The sequence below is a fragment of the Paralichthys olivaceus genome, chromosome 7, assembly GCF_024713975.1.
Source record: "Paralichthys olivaceus isolate ysfri-2021 chromosome 7, ASM2471397v2, whole genome shotgun sequence".
Taxonomy (NCBI): domain Eukaryota; kingdom Metazoa; phylum Chordata; class Actinopteri; order Pleuronectiformes; family Paralichthyidae; genus Paralichthys; species Paralichthys olivaceus.
In genome coordinates this window covers 9,800,197-9,822,619 of record NC_091099.1, presented here as the reverse complement: position 1 = coordinate 9,822,619, position 22,423 = coordinate 9,800,197, and the positions used below count along the sequence as shown (strand labels likewise).

Sequence of the window (22,423 nt, the reverse complement as noted above, 5' to 3'; positions counted from 1 at the left end):
TTTTTATTAATTCATTTAATGTAGCAGCAGGATTACAGATATAAACAGAAGAGTATACAAATGTCCAGACCAAGGCAAAGTACACGTTAATAATAGTTCAGATGTATGATAACACACTGGGGTTGACCTTTATCCCTACTGCAGGGTCTTAAGGCTAGATACTAAAGCTCAAGCTACACAGAACGGATACAACAGAACTGTTGGAGAATGTGAAATAGAAAGCGAACTAGGAAACGTGAGCAAACTGATTACACACAAGATACAGCTCACACTATTGGCAAGTAACGGTTATCATGGTTGCTCCATTTGATCAAGCAGTTCACAGCAACAATAGTAATGTTGACAAGCACATCAGTACAAGAAAGCTCTCCATTAAAACAATCTCCACTGTCTTGTCCCTTTTACCTCAAATCTACAAATCTCATGAGGCATGGAAAAATAATTTTCAACAGAAAATAATGAACAAGATGACAATTCACGGGTGAAGCTGCACAACATTACGTTGAGAGTACTCATTTTGATATCTTGCATTTCCAGAGTGAAAATGTTAACGCTTAAATATATTGGTATGGGCTATGGTTGCACTTGTGTTGTTGCAATAAAACTATCACTGAAAAGTATCCTGATGTTAAACAGTCCTCAAGAGTAAAAAGGACAAGTTGCCAAATAGCAGTGACACAAAAGGGACATCAGTGAACACAGCAGAGTAACGGATAAGTTATCAAGGCACACAAAGTTCTGTTGAAAGCATCACAATTGAAATTCAAGATACCCCTGCAGTATATTTCACATTTAAATATACATGGATATTCATTTACATGACTGACGGACAAAACTATATCGTGTCAAGATTTGTGTGCTGTCTTCGCCACTATTAAATGGATGCTTCACGTGGTTTAGTCAGGTGGAAGTGGCTGTTTGAAGAGTCAGACTGATCATCCTGGATTGCTCACGATGAAAGGACAGGGTGCAAACAACATGACATTACACCGCAATCCCAAGACGAAACAATCTGACAAATGTACAGTGACACGAATGACGGTTGGTGCCCCGCCACCCAATCCCCCTCTGCCTCTAAATATATGTTCTCTGAAACTGTAATTGGTCCAATGTTTGATGTAGAGCGAGCTGTGTCCACACCATGAGGTAAATTTTACATTCATGAAACCGAAGTCACAGCTTGGCTTTCTGTGTTGGTATGGCTTTAAGAGGCATTACTGTTCTGCACTTCCTCTGCAACGTTATGTGCTCTTTAACTCCCCTAACCCAAGAGGAATGGAATGCTTGGAAACATCACTACTGCGCTCTAACCTGATCTACAGTTAATGGTTGAGTCAAAGTGCCATTTGAGATGCATGACATTAAAATAAACACGAGGAACCTCGCCCATTTATCACAATGTACAAATTGGGTAAAGTCGATGTTAGAACAGTCAAATAAAATTCGAACAAATTTGCTTGATGTCCACTTAACTACATTTCTAATTTCAGTCATACCCTTCACAATAAACCTGCGCTTAGTTTCAGGGTATAATACCAGCAATGATATTCTGTGCTATGAGCGTAAACCAAAAACTTTAGTTTTACAAAAATACTCTACATTTTGATACATGGATACAAAATTCTAAAAAAGATAAGTTACTTTAAATGGATCACTAACAGCTGCAGGACAAAATAGTGTGACTATGAAAATGTAAACAGATGCTACTCCAACATTAGAATTATTCTGAAAATTGGCTTTTTTTGATAACGCCAAATTGGCTACTATTGTAGATATGGAAAATACAGTATTACTTTGCATCAAAAAATAGAGTAATGTCAAGAGAAAGGAAAAATGGGTTGAAATGTTAATTATATGATCCATGAAACAAAGTACCTTTACATATCTTTTATAAATGTTTACATAAAAGAAAACAACATGCTGAATTGCTATCCATGTAAGAGCTGCATAATTTAAATGATTAAGTAAAAATGAGTAAACATGATGATGAGGGCATTTGAAAGGACAAGTATGGGACAAGATGAGGAGGATTCACAACAGGAGCTTTGGTTTGCCCGGGTGCACCCCAGTCTGACCCCACAACAACAGCCAGCTCTCTGGACTCAACTCTGCTTCACAAACTAACAATTGATGTCAATGCTATTGATTTAAGTAGGAACGGTTACGTAATAACATCACATCAGAAGTGCCCATCACTCCTATACATAGCACCATAGATAGAAACAACATGGCGGCCTCTATGTAACAGAGATTTCATTTACCAGTGAGCCCCTGTTCACAACACAAGGGACGGCTACTGGGTGCCAACTTCACATGGTGCCAGCCTGCGCACGGTACCAACACAGACAAAACTTAAATATCTAACACAACACAAAGTAGAACAGTCTCAAGTGACAGACCGAACAGTAAATAGTACAAATAGCATAACAATGAAAATCCTTCATTTCAACGCACAATCTGAATGAATCTGTATTTTAGGTGTTTTGTCAGTGTGTAAAACACAAAGGCCCACTTACCACTCCAACACTGACAAATGACAATGCTTTTGTGGGAATGGCTGTTTTTGACAGACTTGACTGGACCACTGAGACTGAATATAAAAAGGGATCCAACAGGGAGCAGACATTCTATACAAAGTTGTCCTAGACCTCAAAAATATTCTGACATGAGAAAATGTAAAAATGTTTGGTTAAGATGTATTTACTTTTACAAGACAACTGATTTCTGTTTTTTTTGTTTCTGTTTTCTTGTTTTTTAAGTGGACGTTTCAGAGTACAAATTCAGCTGGGTCAGTAGAGAGCTGTGGACGGATATAAGGATTAGCTGGTTACACAAAAGAGGTTATAAAGTGCTTGAGATAAACTGTTTATAAAAACACAACACTCCATTTTCACTAGTGGAAAGTTTCGCTCTATCCACATTAGATTGGTAAAGTTACCAACTTCTTTAAAACAAAAAGATACACACACTACAATGCTTCTTAAAAGTTCCCCAAGAAAGCTGATGAGGCCTAAACATATGAAAACACTGGGAGGTGCCTAAAAGGCCACAAAAGGCCAAGTCACATTATTCACTAGGTTGAATCTCATTTGCGAGTGTTAAATATTCTCTCCTCTTTCTGCTATACACTGGGGGAACCACCTGCTGTATAAATATGTAATGATACGCCATTTTAGTAAGTGAGAAATTCTTGAGGAGTAGAGTTTAGCTGTCCTCCTGTCAAGTCTGCTCAGGTAATGGATTCAAAACATTCTAGAAGTATGTGTAATTTAACCATCTTTGCTCCTTACATATACATTAGTCAAACTGCTGAGCTGTGCAAACACGAGTTTGATTTACTGCAAAAGATCTGCAAAGAGGACAAAAGAATGACAATATTCACACCAGGTAATTTTCCCCCAGTTTCCCTGCCGTCCCACATGACGGACAGACTAACACAACTGTCACCGACTGTCTCTCTGAGTGAAATTAGTTTACACTCACAAAATGAGATTCAGCCTATATCGGACACTTACGTGCTATGTGATATCCACTCCATGGCTGACTGTTTTATCTTCTCTGCCTCTTACAGCCTATTCTCCATCACATTACTATTTCCCATTTTACCATCATCGACATTCTTTATCCCTTTCCAGTTTCCCCACTAAAACCTGATAGACTTTTATCAATATCATCTCTTAGGCTCACATTGTTAAAAACACTCTGACAACAAAACACTGCATTTCTGAGACTGATAGATAAAGCTGTCGTTACAGACCTCTCTGATCCTGCAAGAGGGGTAACAACAAAGACGGACTCATCATTTCAAGGAGAATGGATCTACGAAAGCTGTAATGAATGATAAATATTTCATAAAAACAAGGGGTTACGTGAGCTCATAATTTGGTTTTAGGTAAAAGGGGCATTTCATTTTTAAATATTTAAATTTTCTACATTTTGTGGCACTGGCACAAAACACTTGCACCACCACTTTGTTGATGTTAGGATGTATAACTAGCTACATATCTCTCATTCTCCTTCGAGAGCACATTGTCCAAATATTTATCACTACTTCTGTAGGCTTTCCAGTAGGTCCTCGATTTTATCCATGTTAGATGATACAGATAATGATGCCTGCAATTGATTCTGTAAGCTGCTCTGTATCTCCATCTGTAGATTGGTCTGCATTGGAGTTGGCAAGCTTGTTTCTATGTTTGCCTGTAAACTAGACTGCAGGGCATTTTGTGTGTTTGTCTGCATCGCGTTTTGTAGGCTGGTCTGCATGGCGTTCTCTAAGCTGGACTGCATCTGTGCCTGAAGAGTGTTCTGTAGGCTGCTGTGCATGGGGGCTTGCATTGGAGAGGCAGCCTGGGCCATTGGCTGATCCAAGAGAGGCTGCATGTGACTGGAGTTCTGGGACTGGCTCTGAGCAGGTAGGGTGGATCCGGAGGAATTGAGCAGCTGTGGCGAGTCTGGAAGGAAGAAAAACATTGTGATGATCACTGTAATCAAACAGTAGGTAAAGGATGTAATTAGAACATTGGTGCAACGCAGGATGCACTTGGATATGTTTAGCTCAATGGGTGAAGCATGGCAGTACCATGAAATCCAGGAAGTCAAGAATTCTACAGACACTTAACTATGATTTTTATAATTAAGAGGTGGAGAAGCCCCAATCATCTTACCGTTCTGGATGCCAAACACAAACAGGTTGGCTTGTCCTTGAGGAGCCACATTCCCGCCCACAGTTGTCTGGAAAAGCTGCTCTGGTGGCTGCTGTCCAGGGCTGGCTACAACGCCCACACCACCTTGAACAACAAAGATGGTTGTGCCAGGGGCTGGAGCCTGGTTGTTTAGCTCCTGTGAGCTTATAGTGCTCTGCAGGCCAGACAGAGATGTCTGCGGTAGAAACAGCTCTACAGGTTGATTGCTTGGGACGCTGCTGGAGCTTGGGCCTACTTGCATTGGCTGCTGCTCCTGGAATAAGCTTTGCTGTTGGTTCTCATTGGATGTTGAGTTGTTGCCTGAAGAGCTCTGGTCTTGGAATGACATGGGCTCAGCTGGGTCTGGCTGAGGGATTCCAACACTAATGCTCCCAATAGGGGAAGGGCCTTGGGTCTGGGTGCTGAAGAGAATAGTTGGGGGAATAGCCTGCGGGTTAAGATCTGTCGTGCAGAGGAGCAGACCCGTCTGCTGGGGTTGGGAAAGTTGGTTCTGTGGGACAGGGTTAGCCTGTGAGTGGTTTGAAATACTTTGGAACAAGGAACCCTGCTGGCCCATTGGTAGCTGTTGTTGGTTCTGCTGTGCAGACTGCTGCTCCTCCATGGGGGTGCTCTGTTGCTGCATTTGGGACAGTTGAGCTTGGGGTTGGTTCTGAAACATTGTAACAGACTGGGGCTGGCTTGTAGACGTTTTCATGGACGAGATGAATGCCAGCTGCGGTTGTTGCTGTTGTTGAGGAGGGTTTGGGGACAGGTAAAGAGCTGACCCAGTCGACTGCTGCTCTGAGTTGAGACTGCCACTCGTCAGGACAGTCAGTGTATTCTGGAGCAGGGCAGCCTGGACCTGCTGTTGGGAGCCCTGGGTCTCTGCAAGGGGCCTGGGTGATTGGAAGAGCTGTTGTGGGGGGGATGTGTGGGATGGAGGCTGTGTTGGGAAGTTGGTCTGAATGGTGAGCAGCTCTCCAGCCCGTTGAAGGAGCGACACTGGCTGCTGTACTTGCTGGTTGGAGTGGATCTGTGGCTGGAGCAACTCAGCCTGAAGCTGCTGCTGTAAATTCTCCAAGACCTGCTGCTCTTGTAGTTGCTGTTGCTGCTGCAAGTTGCTCAATGCTTGATTTTGCTGTTGTTGCTGCTGCTGCTGCTGCTGCTGCTGTTGTAGCTGCTGCTGCTGCTGTTGAAGCTGATGTTGTTGTAAATTGGTAAGTATTTGATTTTGCTGTTGCTGATCCTGAAGTTGGATGTTGTTAAGGACTTGCTGTTGCTGATCTTGTAGTTGGATGTTGTTAAGGACTTGCTGTTGCTGATCTTGTAGTTGGATGTTGTTAAGGACTTGTTGTTGCTGATTCTGTTGCAACTGTTGCTGCTGTTGAATGTTCTCTATGAGCTGCTGCTGCTGCTGTTGCAGTTGGTCCTGTGGCTGTAATATTAGTTGCTGTTGCATCTGCATGTTGCCAAGGACTTGCTGTTGCTGCTGTAGATGTTGTTGCTGTTGTTGATGCTGAAGGTTACCAAGGATTTGCTGTTGTTGCTGAAGTTGTTGATGCTGTTGAAACTGTTGCTGTATTTGTTGTTGCTGCTGTTGCATTTGCTGCTGTTGCATTTGCTGCTGCTGCTGTTGCATTTGCTGTTGCTGTTGCATCTGTAGCTGTTGCTGTGTAGACAGTGTATTATCCGTGTTTCCTAATCTAAGGCTGTTCATATTTTCTTGGACATGCTGTTGAAGAGAATCTGCGGAGGGTGTGGGGCTATAAAGCACTGAGTTTAGTTGCTGCTGGGCTACAGCCGCCTCAAACACCTGCTGGAGTGTGGTGTTACCTCCGGCTTGGAGCTCCCTTACTGCCCTCTCTAGCTGGGCCACCCCTTCCTGGGGGAACATGGGAACCTGTGATTGTTGTGGCTGTGGCTGAGATGGAGTTGATATTTGGGGCATGGCAACAACAACAACCCCTCCACTATTGTTGGAATTCTCAGGTGGCAGGTTGTCCTGAGGGTCTCTGAGGAATTGCTGAGGGACGTCTGGTGTCACAGGGGGGATTGTGGTGTCTCCTGACACTGGGAAGGAGGTTGTGGGGGCAATTTCTTGCTTCTGTATGGTATTTAGAGACTCTAGGCTGGGGAAAACAGGGGGTGCCTGGGAAAGCTCCACATCTTCAGACTGTAGGGGCATTGGACTCTGAAAGGACTCCCCTCCTGGATGGGGACTGGAGCTAAGCTGGGTCTGCTGCACTGAGACAAGAGGGTCAGGGGATTGCTGAGAAAATAGGAAAGAGAAATATTACCAACTCCAATTCTGTAGTTCAGTGGGATCCAAAATGGTCTTGATCATAGATGTTTTTTATTTTGTTGAGTGAATTATATTGTACCTTAAAGACATCCGTGGGTGGTGGATTGCTGGACACTTCCATTGGTGTGTCCTCCTGGCGTTTGGAATGCTGACCAGAGCAGTCGGTTTGCTCAGATGACATAGATTTTATCTGGCCATCAAACATACATGTCTTGACTAAAGAGGGTCCCTCTGTTTTTACCGTCTGGGCATTGGAGTTATCAGCTGAGAGTTAAAGTAGAAACATGGGATAGGTACAGTTTTGTGTCTGGGAGAACACTGTCCACCTTTTCTCACATTTCAGCAACTCTGAAACCATTTCACCAACAAAAAGTTGAGCTGTTGATTTATATGCAGGTAACATTTTCCTGATATATTAATATTGGCACAATATCTCAAAATGGGACTAAACAGAGCTCTACCTGCACCTCTATTAAATATCATACAAGAGGCTTGAAATATATTTACTAGACCTCTGTCCTTCTGCTCGTGGCTGTACCTGATTCTGGAGTGTAGGTGAAGGGCTGGGCTTCATGCGATCTACCAGCATTGGTCATCACAAAGATTCCCACAGACACTGGAGAAGTGATTGACTGGTTGTGGAACGGAGGGGCGGTCACTATCAAATGGTTCTGGAAGACATTAAAGATTCAAAAGAGTAATCTTATTTTTAGTAGAACTTCATGAGCAACATTTTGCATTATTCAAGAGGAAAAACAAGGAATATTCATGCAGTTCTGTTACTTTTACCTGATGGAAAAGGTCCATGTCAATCTTTGCCTCGGCTTGCCAGGAATTATCATCTATGAATAAAACAATGAAGACATTTTTTACTTTTCTATTCATTGGGACGTTTACATGCAGATAATCATTACCACAGAAATATAAAGGACAACGCTGACAAAACCAAGATGGCTACAACACCTGCAATGTTCTCCTGGAAAATAACTTTGGTTCCTTTAAGGAAGTTCTTTCCAATGATAAAAACTTCCTCTCCTCCTCTCACTGAGCAGCTGTGAAGACTCTTCTTCAGGATCTCTGGCACCCCTGCGGGCTGGGCTGGAGAGCAAAAGAAGAGTGAAAGAATTAAAACTCACATGATTTCTCAGTTCGTCTCTTCCAGAGGGCATGGACAAGACTCTGAAACAAAGGAAACAGTTCTGTTGACTGATCTGATCATAAGTGAGATTTATGACCATCACAGTAAATGCTGTATGAGATAAAAACCAAACATCACTGGAAACACATCATCCACATTGTAGTGTTGGACTGTTTTTTTAGTTTAACTTGTGCCTGATGTACTCACTGCAGAGGATTGGTGATGAAGGGACCTGTAGGGTGAGGGTGGATCCATCAGGTTGGGGGATGCTGACCCTGAAAGCCAGCCTGGCACGGGTGCTCTTTTTCTTTGATCCTGCAACACCAATACGGGCCTCCACATCTGCATTACGCAGCTTCAAAATTCCTACACAGTCCACCCTGTGGATGTAGCACATGATGGAGGAATATATAACAAATATCTCTTAAGCATCAACACGATACAAGGATTAACTGATCCCAAATTATCCACAAAAAACAGCCCCTTACGCAAGTGTCATATCACTGCTAGGCTCCAAAGGGATCTCAATAACAATGGTGCCCTCTATGTCCACCTCCTTGCAGGCAGTGGTGTTGCGTCCAGTCACTCTGCAAGCCTGGTAGAAACCGTGAGGCTTCACTCTGCCTGCATCATTTGCTACAAACACCTGCAGCACAACTGGATCATTCACACCCTCCAACTGGGGACAAAAAAAGAAAAAAGTAAACGGAATTAACATTTATATTGCCCTTCGCTAATAATAGAAAGTATAATATTATTAAATTATAGCTGCTATAAGCAGTAATGGGTTGGGGCCGGGCATTTTGAGGAAGTATAGGAGGAAGAGGAAAAATAGAGGAGGAAGAGGAAAATGAGCTTTTCATGATGCATTTTGCTTGAATGGACATATGCCAGATGACAATTTCCCTCTTGATGGAACTTGACACTATGACTATGTCTGCAGGACTGCTGTCTATTACTACTGCAAAAAATTCTGTTGCACCTCATCTAGATAGCATAGAGAGACGTGTCTAGATGAGCAGCATTGGAGCCCGGCCCTTAATAATAGCATTTTTTACGCCCAAAGCAACACCTATCATGGAGGAAATGCAAAATGCATACAGAGGAACAACTCCTTATTAAAGATGTTAATATTTTTTTCTGTGACATGAAGCAGCTGGTTGGACTTCTTTGTCCAACCTTGACAGTGGGGAATCCCTGCTGTGTCCGGTCTTTGACAGAGCCTCTGCTGCCCTCAGTCAGATAACGAGCTCTGTGCTGGGTCTCTGGCTGCACCAGGATCTTCAACTCCTTCCCATCACTCCTCTGGGGGAACTGAGTGGACAGTGACCCACCCTTCACTGCGGTCCCTGACTCAAGAGAGCTGCAGGGCAACAAAAATCACAAGATGGCATATTATGACTTTTAGAAATTTGATTACCCCAGAAAAAACTCAATTAGATGACAGAATGAGATTTCGATGGACAATGGTCACCTCACCTGCCTATTGCACTGGTCTTGTCTGTGCCAAGCTGGGATAGGACAAAGTGAGGGGCCTTGGCGCTGTCGGCATCAAACACATCCATGCTGTCCTCTGGAGGGGCAGGCTTTGGGCCAGGCCGCTGGCGAGGGGTGCGTTTTCTGGATTTGCGTGGTACCTCGGTGTTGTCATTGTAGGAGACAGAGCTGATCAAGCTGAAGTTGGAGACTGAGTCATCAGCCCACATGCTGCTGCTATGTTCTGAGTCTGGACCCGTTGGACCAGATACAGTAGGCTCCTCTTGACAAGACATCTGGCTGTCGTCAAATAGGTCCTCAGGTGGTGGGGATATGCTCAAAACAGGTCTCCGTTTTGATGGGGTGTTCTGAGGCTGCTGGACTCCTAGCCCTGACACTCCTGACCCTATGTCTCCTGAAGCAGTGTTTGGCCCACTGCCGCCTCTGTTGGGGCCAGATACAGCACCCCCCACACCTTGCATCTCTGAAGCTCCAGCTCCTTCTCCTCCAGTGGACTGGAGATGCTGTGGAACCTTGAGATGGTCTGAGGTTGAGGTAGAGGGGCCAGTGGATGGCACTCCCATGGCCAGGGAGGAAGAGGCAGAAGGGTTGGAGGTGGAAGAGCTGGCATCTGTAGTAGCATACACAGGTAAATGAGTTAGTACAGATGTGCAGCACAGAGCAGGCTAGCAGTCCCATTCAAGCAGCTGAATTTGTGCATAATTTTGTATTGTTTTCCCCTCTTCCCAACTCTAATTTCAATAGACTGCTGTTGGTTTTATGCTCTCACTGTGCATGCAAGAGCTGTCAAGCATTGATTAAATAATCTGAAATTAAAGCTGAGAAGGGTACAAATGGTCCCACAATGTTTTGATTCCTACAAAACCTTTCTTAATTAAAATCAATGTGACAAAACTGACATGCTTTGTTTACAAAAACAAAAGCAAGCTACAAATTGTTACATACACATTGCCAGAAAAAACAGAACAAAATCTGGTCAAACTTTCTTATATAGCCAAATCTGCAAGCTGGTAATGTGGCGCCAAATTAACTTTGCCAGGGTTGCCAGGGTTACAGTACAGTTTGTGCAATGTGCATTCAGTAGTAAACAGTAGTTTGCGCATGCCAATTGGAAGATTTGGTTGGGACTGAGCGTAGCCATGGAGACAGAATAAACAAGCCTCTGACCTATGGAGCAGTGAACTGCAGACCATTTTATATGCAGACACTCCCTGCCTCAGAGGGAACTTCCTGCAATAAAAACGAGACAGCCAATGAGCAACAAGAGAGCTGATCATTCAAGATTCAACTTCTGTCAATCAGTAAACTGGATCAGTTCATATACTTAACGAAGGAGTAACTAATGTAGTTGATCATTTATAGACACTTTAAAGTATGTTGATTTGGTTCACAATCATCTGAAGAACGTCACAGTAGTCATGCTTTTGATCAGCACTGTTTAGGACCAGCCGGGTCAGACAGAATAGTTAATATGTAGCATTAACAAAAGCGCTCTCTCCAACATGACTGTGGACTAGTTAGTTTGCACTTTACATGAATCTGAAATCTAGATTTGTCAGTTATATCTGATGTCGACTTCCCTGAACCATGATCCAAGATCAGACAATATTTTGTTATTTTGCTAAATGAAATTTAAAAACAGTCCATTGACAGTTGGGGGCAACTTCACTGTTTCTAACGAGAAAAAACCTCAGATGAACTACTGTTGTATGTGTGTATAAAATAATGTGTAAATGTGCATAGGCTGTTTCTGCTCAAGGTACTTGTAAAGCATTTACAAATAAAACCTAATGATACTGATACCTCCAGGCTGATGCACTAAATCAACAGAATATAATGTCATAACATGAGTGATTGTCTAAGATGACCACTAAAGCCAAAGGACAGCACTGGTTGACACTGCATGGGGTTTTACTGCGTCTCTGGTCCTGTTCAAACCTGGTATTTCCATGTGTCTCGAGTAATTCGATCACGAGTGGACAGCTCTAAGTTAGTCATTTCCCACCTGGCATTAGAATGCGTCTCCAGTGACATACTTGTGTTCACATCTCACCTCCCCCATTCATGCAAATACACACGTACAACATTTCTGTTTGCAGAGACTGAATGAAGGTTTTAGCTTATTTGGTACAAAAATACAAAATCTATATGTGGTGGTGGCTTCAAATAAATCAATCTGTGGGTGTGTGAAAACTAAGTGTAAAAATAGGACTTGGTTGCATTCACACCGCTAAAACAATGTGGCACCATGCATCCCACACCACCTGCAAATATGGTCTGAGTGATTGGATCTCAATGCTTCTTCGCTGCGTTCACACGTGTACTCAGAACTGTCCACCTGTGATTCAATCACCCGTGATAGATGTTAATACCAGGTCTGAACGAGGGCATCTAAACCTGGGCCACCCAAATGTTTTTTTTTTTAACTGCCTAAAAGCCATGTGGCAAAAAACATTGAGCACAAGCATCACAGGGAAAATGGCTGCTGAGAAATAAAAATGAGTGAAATGAGAAGGAACAAGCTATGTTGCCATGCTGTTAATGCAAACACCATCAACATTTCTTAATGCTGTTATTCAGTGTAAAGATCAAAACGTAAATACTCTGTATGACTTTAACTACAAAGATGCCACTGAGAATCTTAGATTATTGCAGCATAGTTCTATATTCATTAACTTTATAAAGTGATCTAAAACTATATATCTATAAACATGTTTTTTCAAAAATATGTATTTTTTTAAAATAAAATACACAGAAACGTAATACAGTTGGGTGAACATCAAAGCCCCAACACACAAAGTCATGCTACTGCAAACGTTAAAATTGCAAACATCTAAAATATTTATCATGGCCCCATAACACAGACAAAATAACCAGGAAATCCCCCAATATATCCAAAATGAAACCTAATGACAATGCACTGTCATACCAGCTGTATTAAAATACCTTGGCTGAAATATAAATGCTATCCTTTATAATCTCACACAGTCACTAATATTAATTGTCTCAGAAAATAGTGAACTGTGAAGTTGCCCCCAGACACACAATACAAAGCCCATATTAGATTATTGAACCCTACTGACTCTGGGAATAGTTTGGTAAAGGGAAACTGATCCCAGATCATGGTTTTTATTGGTTGAGCAGGTAGCTCACCTGAAGCCAAGGCTGCAGTTGGCGGAGGTCCTGGCTCTCCCCCACTCTTCTGGCTCATGGTGGGTGGCTCGGTCTGGGTGGATGACGGCTGGAGCTGGAGCTCTTTAGGGAGGAGGTCATATACCGACTCTGCATTAAAGGATGAGCAGGAGAAGATAAATTAGGTTTTGAAAAACATAAATTGGTTTACTGTTTATTAACGGACCAAGTAATTCGAAAAGATTGTGAAACATTTCTGACAGCTTTGGGTTCAGCACCTCTGCTTTGAGCCATTTTACAAATAGATGGATCCACAGAATTTTGCAGGTTTTATGGTAAAGTTTCTCCAAATTATTCAAATAAAAAACATCTGGTTTTGATGTCAGTTAACCCAGATCACTGCTTTCACAGTTTCAATACCATAGAACTTGAATATCAAACAGGACGGCAAGTTTTCCACACGAACCAGCCATAATCTTGCCTGGAGAATGAAACTGAAGCAGAAGAGCCTTTAAATGCACTAATAGACAAATGACTGCTAGATTGGTTCTAAAAATGTTCAGACTGCAGAAGTTAACTCAAAGACAACTTCTTTTTAAATAAATTATCCTCATATGATCAATTTCTTTTCTGCTAAAGAAATCTTGGTGGTAATAATAAAGCTCCTACTGTTTCTCACTCAGGGTGGGTGTTGTTCACTTGTTCCCTTCTCAAAAATAAAAAACCTGGAATGGAACTGGAATCAGACCTGTGTCTCATGATCAAAATTTCTACTGCATCTACAAAAAAAATCTGCAGTCAACACAAACACAACACGGGGTATCTTATGATAAACTAAATTAGGCTCCCAAGGGGTTTAGTGTAATAAAGCCTGCAGAGACTTCTCCCTGATATTTGATGATGATGATTCCTTGAAGAACCGCCGCAGTTACCCTGGCACCAACCACATTTGATGGAAGATGAACACGATGATTAGGTAGAGTGGTTGCTATGAAACAGGGACCTATCAACACCCTGACATGGATATTTCAGCTGTGCATCAGGGGCACTCAGCATGTGTAGTAGTCATCTGATACACAGCTATGACTTAGCACCGGCAGAATGGTGAAACTGACAAGACACATGATCTCGCACTTCTGTGACGTCAATGATGCTGAGAGAGTTGCAAGACAAAGTCACCTCAGTTCACAGAGAAAAACAGAGTGCACTAATTCACAAACACAGACAGGCAAAACTTAAAATGCTGAGAAGAATGCCCACTCTACCCTCCATAGCTTATCCAAGGTAATCTGTCCTTAAGGAAAGGTTCCTACAGAATGATAGCAAAACTTGGTCCATCCAGAGGGATAACCTTCCATCTGAGTCTGTTGTGCTTTGTTCATGGTGTGAAGAGAGGGAGTCTTTGTGCATGGTTGTATTACGGACTGACTTGCAGCTCGACATGACCTCAGTCTTGACTTTTCACACAGTAGATTTGTGCATAATTTGAGTATACTGAATGTGTGTTCAGCCGGCCTGGAACCCACTCATATGTGTCAGGCATTCATATATAAACAAATGCTGTCACGGTCCACCGGCTCCTGATACATTTGTGACAATAGGCTATTACGTATACATCCCTACCAAACCACTGAATTATATTACAAAGTAAAGATAAGTGCAGATGTTACGATACCAGCATCAGAAATGCCTCTGATACTGTCGGGTATCGGCAAGTACACAAATCTAAGTACCGATCCGACACCATGTCTTATTAGTTTCATCCAGATAAAACTTCAATGTTCTTTCCACAGAAATCACTTCTTCGCAGCTCCACAACAGCAGTTCTGCTGTACTGCCACTGCACTACCTCCTGCTCTAAATTAGAACATGATAAAATTCACAGCAGAACCAACCAACAAGTCATACAGAAAAATATAACCTGGAAAATGGCCAACAAACAATGTATGAAGATTTGTATGCACAAATCAATTTTAAACATTGCTCTATCATTTCCCTCAGTTTGGGTATGCAAATGCAGAGTCTGGATTTCTTTCAGTGATTTGTTTACTCGTATGCCAGACTGTCGAGGGACAGAGCAGTATGCAAACAGTGTATATACACTCACTGAGCACCACACTACTATAATAATACCAGGTAGTTTCTCCCCTTATTCTTAAAACAGTAGTTCAACAGTTAAAACAGCTTAATCATTCTTGGTATGGATTCCACAAAAAAATGTCTGAGATTCTGGTCCATGTTGACGTAATTGCATCATATCATTTATGCAGATTCATCAGCCACACATGCACGCTGCAAGTCTCCCATGATACCCTGAGAGGCCACTGAAGTACACTGAACTCATTGTCATGTCCATAAAATTAGTTTGACACGTTAGCTTGGTGACATTCTACATTGTCAGGCCGATGTAGCCATACAAACCATGATTGATTTTAATTGAGGGGCTCAAAGTTTCCAAGAAAACATTCCTCACATCATTACACCATCCTGGGCTCAACACAGCAGGCCAATGTTGGTAAGCCTGTGCCCAAGGCAGCCTCAGATTTCTGTTCTTGGCAGGAGACATTATGTAAACATTAAGGGAAGATCCTGACCTCTATCTGCTTTAGGGATGTTCATAGCAACTCTAATGAGGCGCTATCTTCTGCATTCCTTGGAGATTGGTACCATCTGAGGTAGTATTCTCCCCCTCAGGTCTTACAGTTAACTGACCACACGAGGACTAAGGACTACACTGTCTGACTTTTGGTTTATTTTATTCTGTTAAATTGATAGCAGTACTGTAGGTGTATGATGGTACTAATGCCACATGATTGACTGATTGGATCATTTGTGTGAATAAGCAAGAGTATAGTGCAGAGGGTTTGGCTTGCGGTGATGGAAAATTAAGTATAATTTAGGCTTGATTACACTCATCGTTGTGATTGTTTTTGGTACCAATATCAAAATATTACAATGGCACGGCATATTTTTCTGTGTATAAACACATTTTTTGACAAAAGAACACAAGAAGAATCTGAATGGAGTGTTTTGATCTCATGTTTGATCATATCCCTTCATTTTCTTCTTACTTGGACTGAAGATATGCTTCCTGTTAACCACACATTATTCCAGTAACTGACTGGAATAATGATCCATCTCATAAATCTTTAGTTACTGGAGAAATATAAATATTTTAACCAAACTGTTACCCCTGTTAATAAGTGATTAACAGATGGAGAAATCTTGCCACAGATAAAGCTTCAGTTGAAAAGGACATACATTTAAATTCTCTTTGTTCCCAAACAAATGAAAATCATGGAATGGATTTTGATGTTTGTCTCAATTTACTTTTATAGAAGTCAGATGACATCTGATGACCTCACAGATCTACAAGCCTGCCTGAATATGCCAGAAAAAGTAAGCTGCAGCACACTAGCCAGTCAGGGGGCGGACAGAATTAAACCTAAACTTAGAACAATTAAATTACCTCATATCATAGTTATGCACTGCTCATATTACACATGCCTTGAAGGCTTTGCCAAATGGCAAGGCCACCAGTCCATTTATATTTTTTTGCAGCTGGCTTAGGGCTAAGACTAGGGATGACAGAAGAATAGAAAATTCATGAGGACAGTGTTTTGGTTGCAAATGAGAAAATATGCAGACCAAGAATGTGTCAGAGCTCAACAATGACTGCTTTAAAAACTCTTAAACACATGCTCAAGCCAGAAAACTGAAAATAGAGCCACTAACTGTGCTTTAAACACATAACATCATTTTTGGCTGTAGATTTGCACTATCTCTATTTACCTTGAAACTAAAATGTAGCAGCAATGAATAGCTGGATGTACTTGATGTGCCCGTGTATTCAGATTACTAAATGAAAACAATAGTACAAGGTTATGACCAGTTATAACTGCGCATACACTTGCATGTCATCGTCTTTAATTCCCATTGCACAGTTATTTTGCCCACCCTGCTCATGTTTTGAGACTTTCAAAGTGTATAACTATCAGCCCTGCTCTTTCACAGCAGCAAGTATGTAACTTATATTGAGTGTAAAGCTTAATCCCTGATTATTCAGACTTGAACCAGGAGACGTCTACAGCAAAGGTTTCTTTATTTTTATCCTTATCAGCACAATTTCATTTAACTTTATTTTATAAAGGCTGCATAATAACAATTTTAAACAGTATAGAGTTGACTTAGTCTATATTATAATCACTGTTTCAGTTTACAGCTATGGAGTGAATTTGCAGATGTAAGGTGACAAGAGAATAAAATGATTGTTTCCAGGAAGGACTTTCATTTCTTCTCACATGTCTCAGGTGACTGACAGTAAATGGAACCAATTGAGTCTGCATGAACTGATATGAATACAGTCAGGTCAGGAACAAAGTACTACAATCATACAGAACAAAACCAAAGTAAGATTTCACATGATTCATATTTAATGGTGATTTCTGGTCTTTTTCATTGTAGTTGTGAGACAAATGAGTGTCAGACCGCAGATGGCCTATTCTGGAGCTGAGCCATATTTTACTTAAAGGGTCAGTGGACCAATATTTTTTCAATTACCTCTGGAGGTATGTAGCCATACAGATGTTGGTTTTTATTTACCCAGTTCGTTAAATTGTCATCTGTTAAGATTTCTACTGCCCCCAATGCAGTGGAGGCAAATGGAATTTCTATTGTGTTGCGCAAACATTTGAAATCTAAAATCGCAGTGACATCTTAAATCCACTTCCCCAGAATAATCCACACGCTACACTAAACATTTCTGGAACAACTTTCTACCAGCTCTGCAATGCATGACCTGTTTGTGTCTCTCACACAATGGAATCTAATCGGACACACTGATGCTATAGCGCAAGCTTCACACTGATAAGTAGATTTTTTTCCCCCTCTCAGTGGGACAACACACTCTTTTTGGATTGTCTGTTCATTTAAATGAAAACTCTTACATAAGCAGTGTGGTGCAAAGATAAAACATTAATGAAATATAATCACATTACATCTTTCCACTTGAAGTTGGAGAGAAAAAAAAACAGATGAAGCCAGATAGCCCTTCAGCAAGTGTACGAACGGCACCCATTTTTCTATCTGTTGGGAGGAAGACTTATTTTCTATCAAATGTAAAATTACTCTCAACCTATGAGTGTGCCACTGTTTGTATAAATCATTACTTTAACCGAACAAAACAGACTTTTCCTAATGATGGATAATTATACCACGTGAATATGGTCATAGAGTAGAGAAAAGCATGAGGGTCATAATTTGAGATGCAAGGAATATTTTAGAAAATGATAATCTGGCTCCCTGAATCAAACGTAACCATAAGAGTCCCAGTCATTAGGTCTCATTAATGTGTATCAGATTGTAAGGTGTTTATAATTTCCTGGCATAGATTTTAAAACCATTACAAAAGGATCTGTGATGGGTGGCATCTGTGCAGTTGGAGAGTGGTCAGATTTTGTATACACACAGTCAAAACATGTATTGTTTGACTACTTTGTATTCAGATCCTCTTTTTGATTTACAATGAGACAAAGTTAAGTGACCATGAAATCATTAGCCTTTTACTTCACTCTCAGAGTTGGTAGACTACACATGTCCTTGCTGGTGCTTCCTCTATGTCAGACTTGGCAAACTGGCTCTCATGCATGGGCTAAAAGAAAAATGTCACATTTCAATAGTTAACGTTTGAGATTTCACATATGCCTCATTTTAACAAAAAAAAAACCCAACAACAAATCAGCTAAATGGTACAACATAATCAGCCAGGCCAAAATGCACTCATACAGCTGTCCCCTCTCACTTACAGCCTGATATACATGAGGTTTCTGACTAGATCTTTAATGAGCAAGTCTGCTACCTTGACCCTGATGCGAACACACACCCAATTACTGAGATATAAATAAACAGCCATCATGTGATACAGTGTGACCATATGGCAGGCTCAAATGTGCCTTTCAGGGTCCATAGAGCAATGCTTTCTGCTGGCTCATGAGCCCAATATACATAAAAGCTGGACAGATGTGGGACCAGCAGGTCAGACAGCAGGCAGGTAAAAACTGTTTAAGACATTATTGCCAAAGTATTTGTTATTACCCATCAAAATATAGACTCCGGCTGAGACCAGGGTGTGAAATAAGCAGCATAGGAAGCTCTGTTGTCGACCAGCATCCTGTCAAAATGCAAAACGTCCATGTGTCTCAGGTTACATTACCACGTAAAGGGCTGTTACACTACACAACCACACACACTATACAATTCTTGCTCTTGAATAAGCACAAGAGCTATATGACGCACAAGAAACACGATAACAAACAGTATTGAATGGGAGAACAAGAGTTTATTTTATTCATATTATTCAAATTATACACTTGCTAACATTGAGGATGTTAATTTATGCAGTGAGTATGCTACTGAAAACCAATAGAAACCAAGCTAACCACAACAAGAGTTAACAGTCTACCTTCTACATGATGCAGCAACACCCTCCTGATAGATAACCACAGTTGGCTGACACGTGTCAAACGACTGTCACAGACGGGGTATATTGTGGCCCTGACGCCCCTGTGGTAGCAGCAACACCCCCGCACGTACCCTGATAGGGAGACTTAGCTTTGCCCAAACCAAAACAACTGCATTCTTTCTGTGAATCCAGAGAATGTGAGGAGGACGACTCTGGCTCAGATCCACCCATGATCCAAAACAACACAGTTCTGTAATTCACATGGCACAACTACACAAGAGACCACAACCAACAACATGTATGTGCAGCTTTTCTATGGAATCCTTTTGCGACACACACACACACACACACACACACACACACACACACAGGGGTGGGCAAAGAGACATCATTTTAGAATATGGGACTAGAAGGTGAATATCCATTGTATGTTTGAATGTCTTCTGCACAATTTAAGATACCAACTACCAGTTGATGTTAGCAGGTGTTAGCAGGTGTTAGCGGCCGCCAGCGGATGTTAGAGACATTATCTCAGTTATGCGCTTTAGTGTCATCAAGTGTTTTGGCTTTGTAATCATCGATACAGGCCGAACTTGAGGGTACGCTGAGGCTAAAGGTAAATCTGACTGGCTACTGGCTTGTATGTCAGTACTATGAAAGCCATGTGACCTGCTCAGTGGATCAGACATCATTACCTCTGAGCCTTTTTAAACCCAACACTGTCCCATTTTAGAACCATCAAAATGTATTTTAAAATACCCTAATTGTAAGTGTATCAAAATAAACTACACAATACAGCCACCACGTTATGTATCAAAACAAACTAAAAAACTTTTCAAAGGCGGGTATGAAATCACATTGCGAAACATATATATGCCTATTTGATCTATCCCTTCAGCAGTACATTGACTCAGTTGATGAAGTGGACATTTTTTGAAAGCAGCAGCTAATGATGCATGCCATAAATCTGACATGCAACCACTCAACAGATAGTTCAGTCTGACCTCTAGAGCCTGTTTGATAATGAAGGGCCTACCTTGCACCAGCAACACTGAGGACAATAGTAACTAGTCATTCATAAGCAGACACTGATAGGACCATTATCCAAAGCAACAAGTTTCTAAGTGATTCATCAGTCATCATCAACCACACAGTCTTGTTCAATTGCACATTAGTTATTTCAGAATAAAACTTACAAAACAGCCCCTACTAAGTTACACACTTAAGAGTTGTGAGCGACAACAAACACCAGTGGTGGAAGGGATAACAACCTGTTGTTTTGTGGCTTTGCAGCACAACGTTGTTAATGACAATAAGGCACAAAAGACAGGTGCGTTTACTCTTTGCATTATAAAGTAATGTTGTACAACAACTCTGAAACGTTTGTTTTCCTGTCCACAACTGATGAGAACATTAACATAGGCTGAAAGTAGAAAGCCAACATTAACTATGAGAGCTGCTAACTTTACTGGGGTTAAATAGTTTGCTAGAACAATTTGATTGAGCCTTAGATACTAAAACCAACTAAAAAAACAGGAACTGTTAGCATTTTATGCTAAAAATGGATGGAGAGCTGAGACCAACACATTTCTCACCTTGTGCTTCTTCTTTGGGTCTCCCTTCATGCTGGATCATGAATTTTCTGAACCTTAATGTTCTGATCCCAACAAAACTGGGCATATTACTGAGGAGACACCATCATAGGCTGCATGCCACGATTTTCATTTTTATGACAGCATCACATAGACGTCTCACAGGAAGTATTTCTCCAAAACTACACAACACTCAAGTATTTTGATACAAAATATGAATCAATTTTTTTCAAAACTATCAAATACAAATGACAAAATACTATTTTGAATACATGCATCATAAATACTGCCCACCCCTGCACGCACGCGCACACACACACACACACACACACACCTCCACAGGATCAACACTTAAGTACGTTAAACCGCTGAACAATGTGGTGGCTGGAGATCGACCTCACGTAGCTGTGGCTAGCTAATAGAAATAAATAACCATGATGCTAGTTACCACCAAAAATACCTGAATAACACATCTAACCAGGTCAATGGAATCTCACACATCCCTGATACAATCACACGAGCAGCCTGATGTGTCACGTCCTTCCACGCATGTGACACAGACAGCTAACCAGCCAGGTTGTCACCAATGCAAAGGCAGCTAACTAACTAAGCTAGCTAGGCTGGCTAGCAGCGGAAAAGAAGCTAACTACAGCTAGCTAGCAGCTTAACGTGATCCATCAAGGCAATTCACAATTTTCTCCGTTTAAACCAGGACAGAACGAGTTAGTAGCCTTAGCTTAGTAAGCATCTTACCTTTAGAGTACAGAGATTTGGGGGAATTGAGGTCGAGATCCGAGCTAAGGAGGGATATAAAATCAGAGGGCATCGCAACGCTTCATCGAGGGGAGGGGAAGCGGACACTCTTTAGAAGAAACCAAGTCGGCTGCTCTTAGGAAATAAATACTGCGTTTCACAAGCGGAATGTTTAATGAACAACATCGAAGCAAAACAAAACTTTCAATAGCAAAAAAAACCCCGTCAGCCTGCACGTCTCACGTTAGTGTGTGTGGTGCTGCTGAGAGGACGCACATTTCGTGCTACGTTCAGACGACACACACACACACACACACACACACACACACACACACACACACACACACACACACACACACACACACACACACACACACACACACACACACACACACACACACACACACACACACACTTGCCTACAGTTGGTCGGCCCCTCCCCTGGCCCCTCCCCCTTCTGCTGCGTCCGAGCATGCGCAGTAGCCCTCACTTCACCTCCGTTAATACATGCACGGTCCCAGCGATCACAGAGGAGAGTAATCTCATTATGTCCTGCCTGGTTTGTTCCTCCCTGAGCCTGTGGACTGACAGGGACACTTAATAAGAACTGCTAGAGAGTCACACAGCTCGTTTTAATCAAATGGGATGTGAGGGAGGGTGGCCACTACCCATCTGTGCCCAGGGGGCCAATTTTCTCACTAGTTGACCCCTGACATTTCTATTATATACTGCCCCACCAGCCTCCATAACTTCCCACAGAGAGTTCCTCAGCTGCCTCAATGAAAAACCCAAACATACATTTCCTGTCCAGTGTGTGTCCCTGTGCTCTGCAAATCTTACTTTGGTAAAAAAACAAATAAACAACAA

At 41.7% G+C, this 22,423-nt stretch overlaps 1 protein-coding gene across 4 annotated transcripts; it reads right to left on the bottom strand.

The window, feature by feature from the left end:
• Positions 1-21,976, bottom strand: nfat5a (nuclear factor of activated T cells 5a). 4 transcript variants are annotated; one of them, XM_020078852.2, is made up of 13 exons: positions 20,807-21,084; positions 12,773-12,901; positions 10,787-10,849; positions 9,602-10,229; positions 9,302-9,485; positions 8,611-8,801; positions 8,330-8,502; positions 7,948-8,082; positions 7,774-7,826; positions 7,523-7,655; positions 7,064-7,248; positions 4,665-6,951; positions 1-4,451 (listed from the first exon to the last, which is right to left on the bottom strand). In XM_020078852.2, exons 4-13 carry the CDS (start codon positions 10,180-10,182, stop codon positions 4,048-4,050), a joined length of 4,326 nt encoding a protein of 1,441 aa, XP_019934411.2. In that variant the 5' UTR covers positions 10,183-10,229; positions 10,787-10,849; positions 12,773-12,901; positions 20,807-21,084; the 3' UTR covers positions 1-4,047. The 4 variants fall into 4 exon arrangements, with proteins under 4 accessions (XP_019934411.2, XP_019934410.2, XP_069385032.1 ...); XM_020078851.2 differs by lacking the exons at positions 10,787-10,849; positions 20,807-21,084 and adding an exon at positions 21,557-21,976; XM_069528931.1 differs by lacking the exon at positions 10,787-10,849 and having other exon boundaries at positions 20,807-21,514.
• Between the last annotated feature and the right edge of the window lie 447 nt (positions 21,977-22,423).